The 13,797-nt window shown below is 57.5% G+C and overlaps 2 protein-coding genes across 2 annotated transcripts; one reads left to right on the top strand and one right to left on the bottom strand.

The window, feature by feature from the left end:
• Positions 1–998: 998 nt before the first annotated feature.
• Positions 999–4,853, top strand: GGS23DRAFT_38771 (uncharacterized protein). Its single transcript, XM_051513489.1, has 3 exons — positions 999–2,885; positions 2,941–3,018; positions 3,070–4,853. The coding sequence occupies exons 1-3, from the start codon at positions 1,214–1,216 to the stop codon at positions 4,806–4,808; spliced, it is 3,489 nt and encodes a 1,162-aa protein (XP_051377307.1). The 5' UTR covers positions 999–1,213; the 3' UTR covers positions 4,809–4,853.
• Positions 4,854–4,944: 91 nt separating this feature from the next.
• On the bottom strand, positions 4,945–5,241 carry GGS23DRAFT_546327 (uncharacterized protein; the record flags this gene model as incomplete). The annotated part of the gene is made up of 1 exon (XM_051515023.1): positions 4,945–5,241. A coding segment is annotated over exon 1 (280 nt), but the record flags the coding sequence as incomplete, so codon positions are not given.
• Positions 5,242–13,797: the final 8,556 nt, after the last annotated feature.

Below are 13,797 nucleotides of genomic sequence, written 5' to 3'. Positions count from 1 at the left end.
GAGGTAACAAGGTGCCCTGGCATCCAGCTGTCAACGGCAGCTGGCAGCGGGTAGCGGTACCCGGGCGGTACTTGGTGATACTCTCGACGGCCTCGGTCCCAGCCGCAATCCCCGCCGCATCTCGCATCTCGCAGTAACAGATGGCGATAACGGATGACCCATGCGCCGGTACACCCAGGTACACCCAGGTACCTCCCCAGATAGCCCTCGCTAGCGCAGAGCAGCCTGTCAGCGTCGTCAGCGTGCGGGTTACAGGCAATGCCCAGCCCTGCCCGCCTGCATTGACATCCTCTCCCTCGCATTTTGATCCCGTCAGGCGGCCTTCCAGAGCACACACTCCCTCTCTCTCGCACACACAAACCCACCTACCACCACCAGAGACGGCTTCTCGAGGTCGACCGGGTCCCTCTATCTCTCAGCTGCTTTTCAGCAATCCCACCTCAGTTTCCTACCGACAACTCTCCCCTATGGACCGCCTCGGACAGCCTTGGTTGCAGCCGACTGAGACGAACTGACCGCCTGCCCGCCCTCGTCTGCGTAGCCGGTACTGTCCGCCCCCATATCCCGCCCGCTCTGCCTGTGCGATCGTCTTCTGCCCACGATCTCGAGGAGATAGTAATACCTACCGTCTACATACCTACTGGCCTAGTCCAACCAGAGCCGCTCCTCATTCCCTACGTGCCCTACATCCACAGTACATACCGCACCTAGCCGCACTTGACCACCTACAGCACACACGCATACATAGCCGTCTCTCTCCCTCTCTCGTTGCTCGGATAGGCCAAGCCCGGGCTCTGCGGTGGGTTGCATCCCATATAGTGAAGAGCTGTACGCGGTACAGGCCGTTGCGCTGACGTCGAGTATCCCCAGCTGCGAGCTGTGACAGGCTACCACTACTATTGCTACTACCCCGACTACATACGCCTACGGGCAACTTACGGATACGCTCAGCCTCGGGCCATTTGTTGTTGTTGCCCCCTTCTCTACCTAATGTGACCGTCGTGATACACCTACCACCCTCTCCCCCCTCGTGCCGATAAGACATAGACCGCCTCCGCTAAGGTCCTCGGCGTCCCGCAAGAAGACGAAACCATCTCTGCACACCACAGCGTCGCATCCACCGAACCCGCTGCCTTCGACCCCGCCAATCTCTGCATCCGGGTTCGAGAACATTTGCAGTCTACCAGACAAGTCTGCCACACCCGCACACATCATGGCTGTCGTGCCATTCAAGGTGAAGGCCATCTATGAGTACACCTCCGCCCACGAGGACGACCTGCCATTCGGGGTTGGCCAGATCATCACCGTTACCGAGGAGGAAGATGCCGACTGGTACGCTGGCGAGTATGTCGATGACTTAGGTGTGAAGAGAGACGGGATATTCCCACGCAACTTTGTCGAGAAGTTCGAGCCCACTGCTCCACCCCGCCCCACGAGATTCCGTAAAAAGGAGTCAGAGCCTGGCTCGCCCCCTCCCCCTCTACCACCCGTCGCTCCGGCTGAGCCGCTTCCGGCGCAGGAGCCTGTCGACACACCGCGCGAGAAAGCACACATAGAACCACGCGTTGCCTCGCCGCCTCCGTTACCTCCCGTTACGACGCCGCGTTCCCCGCCTCCTGTCTTCGCGCCTAAATCGCCGGAGCCGGCTCCTATCCCAGCGCCTGTGCCCGTTGAACCTCGAGTCCCCACGCCGGCGAGCCCTTCGGTCGCCCAGCAGACATCGAGAGCTCCGGCACCCCCTCGGGCTCCCCCGCCGGCGTCTGAGAAGCCCCCTAGCAATTCCTTCAGGGATCGCATCGCGGCTTTTAACAAGCCGGCAGCTCCGCCGGTTGCGCCCTTCAAACCCAGCGCCCTTAGCTCCGGCAGTTCCGGCTTTATAAAAAAGCCGTTCGTTGCCCCCCCTCCGAGTAGAAATGCTTACGTGCCCCCGCCTCGTGACGTGCCTACCGCCAAAGTCTACCGACGCGAGGAAGACCCAGAGGTCAAGGCTCAGGAAGTGGAGACATTCGAGAGTGCGGCCAAGGCCGGCCTGGTCCCTACTGAACCGTCGGAAGGTCAAGACGAAGAGCAGCCTAAGCCCACTAGCTTAAAGGAGCGAATCGCACTGCTTCAAAAGCAGCAAGCCGAGGCTGCTCTACGACACGCGGATGCCGTTGCGAAGAAAGAAAAGCCTAAGCGCCCTCAGAAGAAGCGCACCGAAAATGACGCCCCGCAAGAGAGCACGCCGGCAGAGGAGGGCGTAGCGGATCTCCCGGGTTCTTCGGAAAGGAAAGACGCCGTCGAGGCTAGCGGCAAGAAATCTATTGACGAATCTCGGCCCCCGAGGCAGCCGTTACCTCGACGAAAGTCATCAACGGCGCCCGTTGAGAATGATGGTAATGAGGCGGATATGTCAGGCGCAGGAGACACGACAGAAGGGCAGGAGGATCTCACTGAGAGAGAAGATAGCGATGAGAAGTCTCGTCCTCACGAAGGTGTCGCTTCCGGCCCCAGTTCTGCGCAAGACGAAGAAGAGGCTCAAGAGGAGGATGTTGATCCAGAGGTTCGCCGAAAGGAAGAGCTCCGTGCTAGGATGGCAAAGATGAGCGGTGGCATGGGTATGCATGGCATGTTCGGCCCTCCGGGAATAATGCCTCTCGGAGGTCCAGCGCCAGCTAAGAAGCCCAAGCCCCCGACATCCGGTGAACGTCGCTCAAGTGAGATATCGGATAGGCCCTCGTCACCCAGGATGCCCGCCCCTCCGATTCCGACCCCGATGGCCCTACCCGGATTTGGAAGGCAGAATCAACCAGAGGATGAGGTCGCCGAGTTCGATCGTGATGAACTGAGCGGACAGGACCCTACTCCTGTCGTCAGCGCTCAGCCCACAGGTTCGGCCTTGGAACGTAGGTCTTGATCTCTCTGTCAAATGCGGGATTTATAGAGCTAACAGCATGATAGCAGTCCCTCCCCAGGTACCTGGAGGCCCACCACCTATCCCGGGAGGACGACCCGCGGCCCCTCCAGTGCCCACAGACTGTCTGTCCCGCCTCCTAAGTTATCTAAGAAGGAAACTAACCATTATTCCAGCTCGGCCACCCCCGCCTCCGCCTACCGGTGTAGCTTCGCCCAGCATAGGTTCCGAGTCAGATGATGAATTGTCCGAGAACCCCCAGAGAGCCCCGGAGACTCCACGAGGCGAAGTCCCTCCGGCCGGTCGGGCACCTCCGATCCCTTTGGCACCCCCGATGGCGCCAACCTCACCCCGGGGGGCTGGCAAGCGCACCTCCTACATGGGCGAGGACATCCCGCCGGCATCTCCCCCGCTACCCCCGCCATCGAACAAGAGGAACAGCCGTCCACCGCCTCCCATTCCCGGAGCCGCTCCGCCTCCTATTCAAAACCGGCCCCCGCCTCCTCCGCCCCCCGGTGGTCCCTTAAGCCGTTCTTCTACTGCTGACGAGAAGATTGCAGTCCCAATGAGGCCGGGACATTTGGACAACGGCGAGGAGGGAGAGGTAACCGAGTACGAAGGTGACTACGATACTGATATCGCATCCTCAGTCCCTCATAAGGATGCGCTCAAGTCGCACGCTCGAGACTCAAGCCTCGACGATAGCATTCTGATACGCTCGCCCGTCACCGAAGCTCCGCCGTCCTTGCCTCCTCCAGTCCCCGACACAGCTGTCCCGCGAGCTAGCCCACCGCCAGTCCCGAGCCAACCCCCACCAAGCTCTAGATTATCGATGGACTCTCCTCGTGCCGTCCCTCCACCTCCGCCCCCACCCAAAGAGGTGTTTTATTCTTATGGCGAGGATTACGATCCTTTCAATTACAATGGCGCGCAAACCTCGCCAGCTACCGCTTCCCGCGACGTAGCACCTGTACGAGAGGAAGAGGAGGAGTCGGAGCAAACACCGCAACCAATGTCTTCCTATCAGTCTCCTCCTCTACTCCCACCAATCAGCCGAGCCCCGCCACCACAACCGCCCAGGGTCACCCGACCATCCGTAGACATGTCGTGGCCCGGCGGGAGGAGATCGGTCGACGCGACCCGACCATCAATGGAGACTGGCTTCGTGGCAAACGAGATCGACTTAGCTGCCCATACCCAATGGTGGCTTGCGCCGAACGGCCTCCCTCCGGTATTCCAGGGCAGACGGGACATCTATACCGAAACTGGCGAATCGGCCTCGGAGACGCTGATTACCAAGGTATTCTTCATCCTCTTCCAAGACTATTCACAGACCGTTATTACCGCCCGCTTCGATAGTCAAAATCCTGCAGATGCCGAACTAGAGCAACGTCACGAAGGCCCACCTCGGGCCCTCCGCCAGGACGAGCTCGAGGAGGCGTATGAACGGTTTGGTCGGGCAATGGCCAGCGCAGCTGCGGACAAGAACCACATAGTCGTTGGCGACGGCACCCCACAGGCGCTCATCTTTGAACTTCTGAAGCCCTTGAAGGACGCCCTTCCGCCAGTCGGCACGCGTGCCTACGGTGCCTTAGTCTACGCCAACATGGCAAACGCGTCGACACAATTGAACGACGAGATTAGACCGGGAGATGTCATCTCCATTCGCAACGCGAAATTCCAGGGCAAGCACGGGCCCATGCACGCGAAATATTCCATGGAAGTGGGCAAACCCGACCACGTGGCCATCGTCGCGGAATGGGACGGTACCAAGAAGAAGGTTCGGGCATGGGAACAAGGCCGCGAGAGCAAGAAAGTAAAACAGGAAAGCTTCAAGCTGGACGATCTGAGGAGTGGCGAAGTCAAAGTCTGGCGAGTAATGCCCCGAAGCTGGCTCGGGTGGAGCTCGGACTAGCAGTCGCGAAGACCATCTTTGGAATATCTGTGGCCTATACTTATGAGGATCGGCACGGATGGAAGGGTCAACGTGGATAGCCCGATGCAGTTACCGGGATCCTGCCGGCTCTCCCAGTAAGAAAGGAGAAACAGGCAAAAAAAAAAAAAAACCGACGCATACATACATACATACAACAACACACACAGGGACAAGCAGGCAGGCAGGCGACTTGGGAAGTAATAGATCTGTGAAGCACAAAGGGAAGCGGAATGGATATCTGAAAGTTTGGGAGAAGGGACATCGGGAGACGATACGGACGTGGATGAGGGGAAACTGAAGGGGGGGAAAGAGAGGACGGAGCGGGGAGACGCGAGAGAGAGAGAGAGAGAGGTGAGTATAGCACAGCAAAGTGTTCGTCTCTTGTACGAAAGCATTCGCTTGGGGAGCCAGTCGTTCTGTCATAGTAGCTACCCTTTTTTTTTTTTCACTTACCTTACCTTACCTACTACTACCTTTACCGAACCTATCCCACGTACCTCGACGCCTTAAGCTCGCTTCACCTTACCTCCTTCACCTTGCCTTACTTGTTTTGTCCGGTCTGGCCTGGTCTGGCCTCAACCTACCTTGCATGTCGTCTACCACTAGTCTGGGTAGCGAAATACCTAACTATTATTATACACACATACACATACGATACGATGCCATCACCACCGCCTCAAGTAGTTGAGTAGTTGTGGCTGCTGCTGTTGTTGATGTATGATGGGTTTTCTTTCGCCCTCTCTCACTCTCACTCTCTCTGTGCTCCCTTCTTGAGCTGTTCCTTCGTTTCGAGGTAGGGTCCGCACGTACCGTCGTTATCGTTGTCGTCGTCGTCGCCCCCGGCCTCGTCTGAGTGTGATGGCAGAGGGGCGGACGGAACGAAGTGGGACGAGGCGAGATTGGGGCTAGATTGGGCGAGAAGCAGAGAGGGAGGGAGGGAGGAAGAGATGGAGAGGGAGTACGCATATCGCAGATACGCCCTCTCGCCCTCTCGCCAACTCCCCGGCACCCGCGGCCCGCCGCTCCTGCGCTGCTGCGTCGCTGGCCTATCGACGGCTCCGGGCCTCGTTGTGTCCGCTCGACGGGTCTCGGTCTAGCTGGGGTTGGGCTCGCCCGCTGGCTAGCTCCTCTCGTCGTGTCGCTCGCTCGCTCGCTCGCTCTGGGCTGGCGAGGTGCGACGCGGGCGCGGACGGCTTTACGGGGGGAGAGGGGAAGGGGGGAGGGGGGGGGACGGGAACGGGACGTGTGGTCGTGTGTAAACCCTAGGGGGGGTGTGGGCGGCGTATATATATAATGTAAATGCATGTTAAGCTGCAGAGATAAGGATCGGGATAGGGATAGGGAGGACAGAGACCGGTGTATTGGGAGGGCTGTCGCCCCTCTTGCGTCCCCCGTCCTCCTTCCCCTCCCTCCCCCGCCCGTCTAGAAACAAGTGTGTGTGTGTGTGTGTGCTACGATCGCCCGCCGTGTGTGCCTACGCGCACCATACGCACGCCCTGGGACCGTCCGCTTGTGTCTTTCCTCGCCCACAGGCGGGAGGGCGGGAACGCTGGACGTCGACGACGCGGGAGAGAGGGGGAGGAGAGGAGAGGGAAGCTAGGTGCACGTATACCCGAGCATTCCGCTCGAAGCGGCAGCTTGTGTGTATGTGTATGTGTGTGTGCTAGGTGCGTAGTAGCAGGCGCGTGGTGCGACCTGGAGGGCGGGCGGAGGGGAGGGAGGGTTGTATCAGCGAGCGAGCAGGTACGTAGATAGGCAGGGAGGCAGGTCTAGGTCGACGAGGAGGCGGCGAATGTGTGAGACGAGACGGGCGGCGGGCAGGTTTCTGTCCCCCCCTCCCCTATTCTCGCCCCGGGTCGTACGTGTGTGTGCGCGTACGGCGGAATGAGATATTTAGGGGGGAGGGTGGCTTCGCGTAGCGTAGCGTAGGCGTCGCCGTCTCGGGAGGAGAGGGGGGGGGGGAGGGATGGGTTACGTCGGACGGATCGACTTGCTCTTTCTGTCTGCGTGTGTGTGAGGTCGGGGGGACGGAGGGGAGTGAGAGATGGTGTCGTAGAGGGGAAAAAGCGCTCGACAGCCAGCGACGACGCCTCGCCCGTCGTGTCGCTGTCGGCGTGCTCGGCCGGGCGCGGGACGACGCTGCTCGGCCAGCTCCGCGGCTACTAGGGGGCGGGCGGGCGGGCAGCGCCCGGAGGGCCTCTTCATCTGTCACGTCTCGCGGCAGACGGGAAGATCGTCTGAGACCTGTCCAGGCGCGGCTCGGCTCCTGCTCAGCATGTGATGCACGGCGAGGGGAGCGACCCGGGGAAGACGGCGTGATCTGTTCTGCATCTGCTGTCTCTCGCCTGCGCCTCTAGATGCCGTCGTTTTTGTGTTCTGTCACCGAGTACGACGTCTGCTACTTAACATATTTACTTGTCAAGAACTGATATACGACCCCCCCCCCACGGTCGGGGAGGGGGGAGCATTCTGCAGCGAGGGTAGCATCCGTAATCGCTCCGCGTTTCACGATCGCCACACGAGAAGATCCGATGCAAAAACACAGGTATGCGTGATTAAAAGCGTGTATACATGTTTTCCAATATCGTATTTTCTGCAGAGCACCTGGATCGGGACCAGGATGGGGGAACCAAGAGCATAGAGATGGGTATGTATGATGAAGACAGCGATTCAGCACTGGATTCTCTACCCTGATTCCCAACGCTGCCCAACGTGCCATCGAATGGGGAACGGAGGGTTGTAGGCATATAAAAGGCAGGCAGGGAGGGACACGAGCTATTTGGTGAACAGAAAGCTACCGCCGTAGCTTATCTCCTCTCCTCTCCCCTTCCCCTCCCCTTCCCTTCCCCCCTTTTTCTTTCGCCGTCTCTTTCTTCTTCCTCCGTCGCATCCCCATTCTCATTCCTAGTTCCCTCCTCTCCCTTCTGATAACCGAGGGCACTCGGAGTCTGTAATAGGAGAGTACAGGGTGAATGCCCAACATATCTGGAAAGGCCTAGTCATTTTTTCAATATCGAGTTCCTGTGAGATATGCCGTCCCATAAAGTTGACACGTTATACAGACACGACGATACGGACACGATGTCGTGTCTCTTGTCTCGTCTATCTGTCTGTCTGTCTGTCTCGTGTGCTTTGCTCCTCTATTTTGACCCGGCCTAAATGAGCACTGCAGTAGTGGCCTGCAGTGAGAATCCGATCTGGAAATTTGGTTAATCGTGTATTCACGCGTGCGCTCTTGCGCTACCGAGTAACTATTATGGGAAGAATACGACGTTTCGAAGGTAGAGAGGGTAAGTAGCGCTGATGCTACTCCTCCCGCAAGTGAGAGCTGCTCGCACATCACCACCACGGCTACTAGTCCCGGAACTACGGGCTCTGGCCAAGGCCGCTGCGATCAGGCCACGCGGGGGTACGCTGGAGGAAGACGAGCCAACAAGGCTTGCCTCGTCAAGAGAAGCCGAGGCTTGGGTCTGCTGCGTAGTAGGTAGGGTGTGATGTTATTAATCAGCAGACACACACGTAGCTCTCTCGGGATCTCCTTGCCTCGTGTCTTGAAGAGGGAGGGTGACGAGGGGTTTCGGAGATTTTCCCTCTGGACAGGCCAACGATGGTGTTACATCCAGCAGCTCGTAGGTCGCTTGGTCATGCTGCTCTACCCAATGTGTTCAAAGCACGACCCCGATCTTCAGACATTCGGAGACCTAGCCGCGGCCGACGAGTCCGGAAGCAGCAGCAAGTAATCGGCCCCCCGACAACTCCACAGCATATAGAGGCTCGTTATCACACGAGTCAGGTTTCAACTGGGGTTCCCCCCGGCCCCCCTGCAACCTGTAGAGAGGAACCACTCGGTTGCGAAAATAGATTGGGGACTGACTTCCAGAAGTCGCCGCAGCGAGCTATACGGCTCCAAGTCGTGGGATGTCTATAGCCAGTAGAAACGAGCCGCGAATATTAAAAAAAAAAAAAATCCGTATCCAATGCCAGCGTGGGAGAGGAGATGGCGAGTTGGTTCGGACCTTAACCGACAGTCTAGAATTAGCCACTGCGTTTCCCGCGTGAGCCCAATAGGACAGCTAAACTTGCATCGCACGGTCGTAGTATTGCTACGGGGTATACCGGCTGGCCAGCCAATGTGCACGGCTGCCCACGCTCCCCACGTTCACTCGCCATGGACATATCGGAGAAAAGCAGCGGCAGGCCTAGCTACCGCAAGGGGTTAAACCGCGCGTGCTTATCTCTCGAGAGTCGAATGGGGGAGCTGCTGGGCCACCCACGAGCCCCCAGAGGATGGGAGGCGAAGCGAGAGAACTTAGGATGGTCCTCGATATCAAAATCGCCGGAGGCGGCTTCGAGCCCGCCCCGTCGAAGAAGGAAGGGATGCAACGTTGAGTGCTGTCACCCACAATTGCTGGGCTTGTTGGTACTTTAGCTAGGCGTTATTGCTGTTGTTATTGTTGTTGTCTTCCTCTTCCTCTACGGCCCACGCCTGCTGATCGTGTACCTACATTGGACACAAGTGGGCTCTTACGGGTAGGCGTGTCAGTACTACCGCCGCATGCGCCCCAAGTTCGCCGGCTCTTGTCTACGGGGGTTGTCTTTCCAACCACCCGTCGAGTCGGGACAGAGTTAGGTACGCTGAAAACGCAAAGTGCCCGACGCGGTCGAAATCGAGCCGTTGCTACGCATCGGAGAGCACTCCTGGGAACCATGGTAGCGCTTTCCTATATAGGTAAAATCTGACGCCTCTTCTATAACTACCTATGGATTTGGTCGACGTCATCAACCTTTTGTTGACTTACGTTGATAGATATGGGATAGGCTCGCACTCCACAAGGAGGTCCGGGCCGTCTGTACGAGGATGGAGAGGAAGAGGGTGATAACAACTACGCCAGCAAGGATCACCCAGGAGGCTTCGCACGGAGGGGCCACTGCCATGAACGGGGCAGGTCCATGGCGTCAAGGGACCAGGACAGGCAGGTAGGCAACATATACCGAGTATCCAGCAGTCCGGGAATGGCCGACTTCGGCTGCTTGCATCTGTGGGGTTGTGAGATGAGAAAGACGGCCGCAGGCCGGAGATGCACAGATCATCAGAGGTTAGCAAGGGGACGGCGATGAATTGGCTAGCCAACATCGTGAAGTTTGTCGACGTTGAGATATGGGATCAGGGGTTCCGAGGCAGGGGGACTCTCCTCCCGGGATCTCTGTTTGAACCACGACGATTTCCCCATCTGAGACAGACATGCCCCTAACCAGCTGTCGGGAACTAGTTGTCGATGGCTAGCAGTCGATAGCTGGCAGTCGATAGCTGGCTGTCGGGTACCCGGCACCTTAGGGCATCAAGGCTTTGCGAGCAGGTCTTGCGCGAGATGTCGAGATCCCAAGGGAGATGCGAAGGGGGCCTTGCTCGTCGCCTCGTTCGTAGCAGACGAAATACGACGTCTTCGGTGGGTGGGCATTAATGTGCATCAATTAAGACTATCCTCTTCTGAGGATAGGGGAGGAGAAGCGAGCGGCAGCAGCCAGCGAATCCGTCGTCCATTCTCGGGCAGGGAGGCCCCAAGGCAAATGCAGGGTGACCTAACCAACCAGACCAGATCCTCCTGCGTACGTTGTATGTTCTCGGCGACGCTCTGTCTCGCGAGAAAAGGAGGGCGCCCAATAGAGCCAATCATGGGCAGGTCCCGAGAGGCATCTCAAGGCGTCTCGAGGCACGCTCGAAGCGGGCGAGCGCCCGGTCAGAGGAGTGCGACTGGCCAGGAGCACGTGCTCGAGTCTCCCTGTGTGCCTGGCCGCGTATCTGGCGTCCAAGTCGGGTCCAAATGCGCCAGCGAATGAGCGGTTGACACACAGCAGCGCCCCGTATTTGACCACCTGCAGAGGGCCAGAGGGCCAGAGGACGGCACAGCAGGAACAGCTACTACGCCAGCTAATGCTAGACGGGAAAGGTTTGGAGGGAGCTCTCTTGCTTCGAGCAGGCGGATGGCAGCTCACCAGCTGTCGCACAGGGAGGCTTGGGGACAAGGGTGATGAAAGCGGGTGAGTGACGGCGACAGATGGATGTCCCATGTGATTTACGCCCCTGTGAACTGGAGACTGGAACAGCTCGCCGGGACTCGGGAGTATGCTGCTGTACAGCTGACAAGGCAATTCTGCTCTGTCTTTCCGCCTCTCTATCTCTCTGTCCTCCGGTCTCTATTTTTGGGTTCCGTCTGCTCAAATCCTCACCCGGGAACTGACTTGGGGGGCCCGCTTTGCAAGCTGGCGACTGAAGCCCAGTGTGTCGGAAGGCCGTAGTGAATTGGGTGGCAGCACATTCACACGCACACTACGCATGCGCAGGTATCTACTATGTAGGGGGGTAGGCGGTTCGCCGGGATTGGCCTCTGATGACAGCGAGGGCGCGACAATTAAGTCTCCACATTGCAGGTGAGAGGAGTGAATGCCGGGGTCGAATACGATGCTTCGGGCTGCCATTGAGGTATTGGTCGGTGTAATGGAGGTGCAATGGCAGCTCCAGGTGCATCGACTTCTCGCCAGCATCTAAAATCTCGACGTGGTCGTGGGAGGGGAAAGAATGGAATTAGAAACAGCTTCGGTTTCAGCCAACGGCATCGACAGCGCAAAGAACAGTATCAATCGAAAAAAAAGTACTGCCCCGGCGATGGAGAATGAGACATTCCAGGCGGGAACTCGGCTTCTGGTTGGGCAGAAGCACACCCCAGATTCTTCGAATAACCCTGGAGCGGTTGAGCGAATTCGACAAGCCTGTGAGGCTGTATTACACACACATCCGTTCTTCTGCGTACTCTCTCTTCCTCGCCTCCTCCCTCTGTCCGTTTCTCTGTTCATCTGCCTGTCCCAGTCCCTCTCCTGGAGCGGAACGGAATGGCGGGAGCCATGACGACGGGTGGAGGTCAATGCTGTTGGTGACATGTAGGTAGGTATGTGGACGGGTAGCAATGCGCTTCCGCAACCGTACCAGAGTCGAAGACGGACCGCAGGTTTATGGAGTACATACAGCAGAGGCCGCCATTATTGAAACGTCATAACAGAGCATCCATGTACCATGCAGCCATCAGCAGCAGCAGAAGCAACAACGGCATTCCTCGTTCTCCGGTTTTCCTCCCCTTCTTCTCTCTTTCGTTCACGAACCGGCCCTTGCTCCTGATAAGCCGCCGTTTTATACATATCCTGTGGGACGAACTCGTGGCTGGTGCATGTAGAGACGATCTGAATGGTCGAATTGGCTAAGCGTCGGTCACGCCCGTATGGATACATACTACGTAGTAATCTCCATACAATTACTGACGAAGAGGCGGAAGAGAGCATGTTTTTCTCTCTCCCTGCCCTCCGTCTTTTCCTCCCGTCTTACGCAGGGCTGCTACACTCGCCCATCACGATCGCTCGATGAGGGCTGGCCGAGAGCAGCACGAAACCGAAAGAAGGCAAAGAAAAAAAAACCCCCCAAATTAAAACAATAAAAGGAGAGAGCCTCGTCGGGGATCTGCTACCGAGAACGTGTGCATTTGTTTCTCTTGTCCACAGACGGGTCCCATCAAGTCGGGCAGCCGTGCAACGGCGTTCAGCATTCAGCTACCGGACGGCGACTGATGAGGTGGGACGGATGAACTTTGGAGAGATAGCGAAGTAATACTAATTCGTGATCGGGCCATGTCTAGATTAGCCTGCTTCGAGTTGGAGACAGGTGAGATGGAGCGGGCTGAGATGAGACGAGAGAGAAATCGAGAGCGCATGGGAATCTGTCTTTCCCTATGAGTATGTCAGTCGGGTCATCTGTGAGGATGCAGAGAATCGTGTCCCATCCGCCCGTCGAAATGTGATTCAGGTAGTTGGAGGGGCTTAGGTAAGAGCAAAGTCCCGGACACGGCTGGCGTTGGGACGCCCTATGAGGTGAAGTTGCCTTCCCGTGCTTTCCCGTACCTTCCCACGCTTTCGCGCAGCAGGTGGAGGGTTGCACCTACCTGAACCTTCCATCCCACCTGCTTTTAGGCACTTGCCTGACAGGAGGTAGCTAGATAGGGCAGGGGCCGCCGGGTTGCTCGATCACCAGAGGTAGCCTCTGTATCTTGGGTGAGATATAGGGCAGGCACAGGCATCTACCGGGGCGCCATGCGTGCTGTGCTGCTGTGCTTGCCCGCTGGACCCGATGTAGGTACATATGGGCTATGGGAGGTAGGTATATGCAGTGTAGGTATGTACCTACATAATGACCGTGCTCGCTCAGGGCTGTCCCCAGCAGGTTAGGTACCTATAGTACCTAGGTAGGTGGGTAGGTACCTAAGGCAGGTTACCCAACATGATATAATCCCGTAAACGAGAGTTGCGCTTAACCCATACCCCCCACGTGGCTCCTCAGACGGAGTGCGCGATGTCGCATATATTAGGCATCTAGGTACTGCCCACTAGCGTGACGAGCTCGAATTCGGGTATGAAAATAAGCACCCGTATACCTACGTCACTACCAACCCGGGACTTCACTATCTACATATTACGTAGCAGACCTGCGTGTCATCGCCGTTCCACACGCACGGCCATGCGTTTATGTACCTATATCGTATGCGTGTATGCATATGCCAAGCTGCCCTGCTGTTATTTTTTATTTTTTTTTAGGAACATACGTGGGAGCGTCAATCCGAACCCTCCCTTTCCCCCCCCATCACCGTTTCCAGTCGTCACCCCCCTTACCACCTCCCTGGCCTCTACGGTCTTTACAAGTCATGTGTCGATCTCGTGACGGAGTCATCGGGTCTTGTTGCAGAGCTCTGTAGAACATGGACAAGTAAGTGTCGAAGCTATACCTAGAATATGACGAGTTTGTGATCTGCTGCTCTGCTCGTCACCGATGGCCTCGCGAACGTCAACGTGATGTGGTTCGACGGACTGGAACCTCGCCACAGCTCGCAGACACGGGCAGTACTGCACAACACCGCACTACACCACCATA

The sequence above is a fragment of the Durotheca rogersii genome, assembly GCF_024521655.1.
Source record: "Durotheca rogersii strain YMJ 92031201 chromosome Unknown GGS23scaffold_1, whole genome shotgun sequence".
Classification (NCBI taxonomy): domain Eukaryota; kingdom Fungi; phylum Ascomycota; class Sordariomycetes; order Xylariales; family Xylariaceae; genus Durotheca; species Durotheca rogersii.
This window is presented reverse-complemented; position numbering and strand designations above follow the sequence as displayed.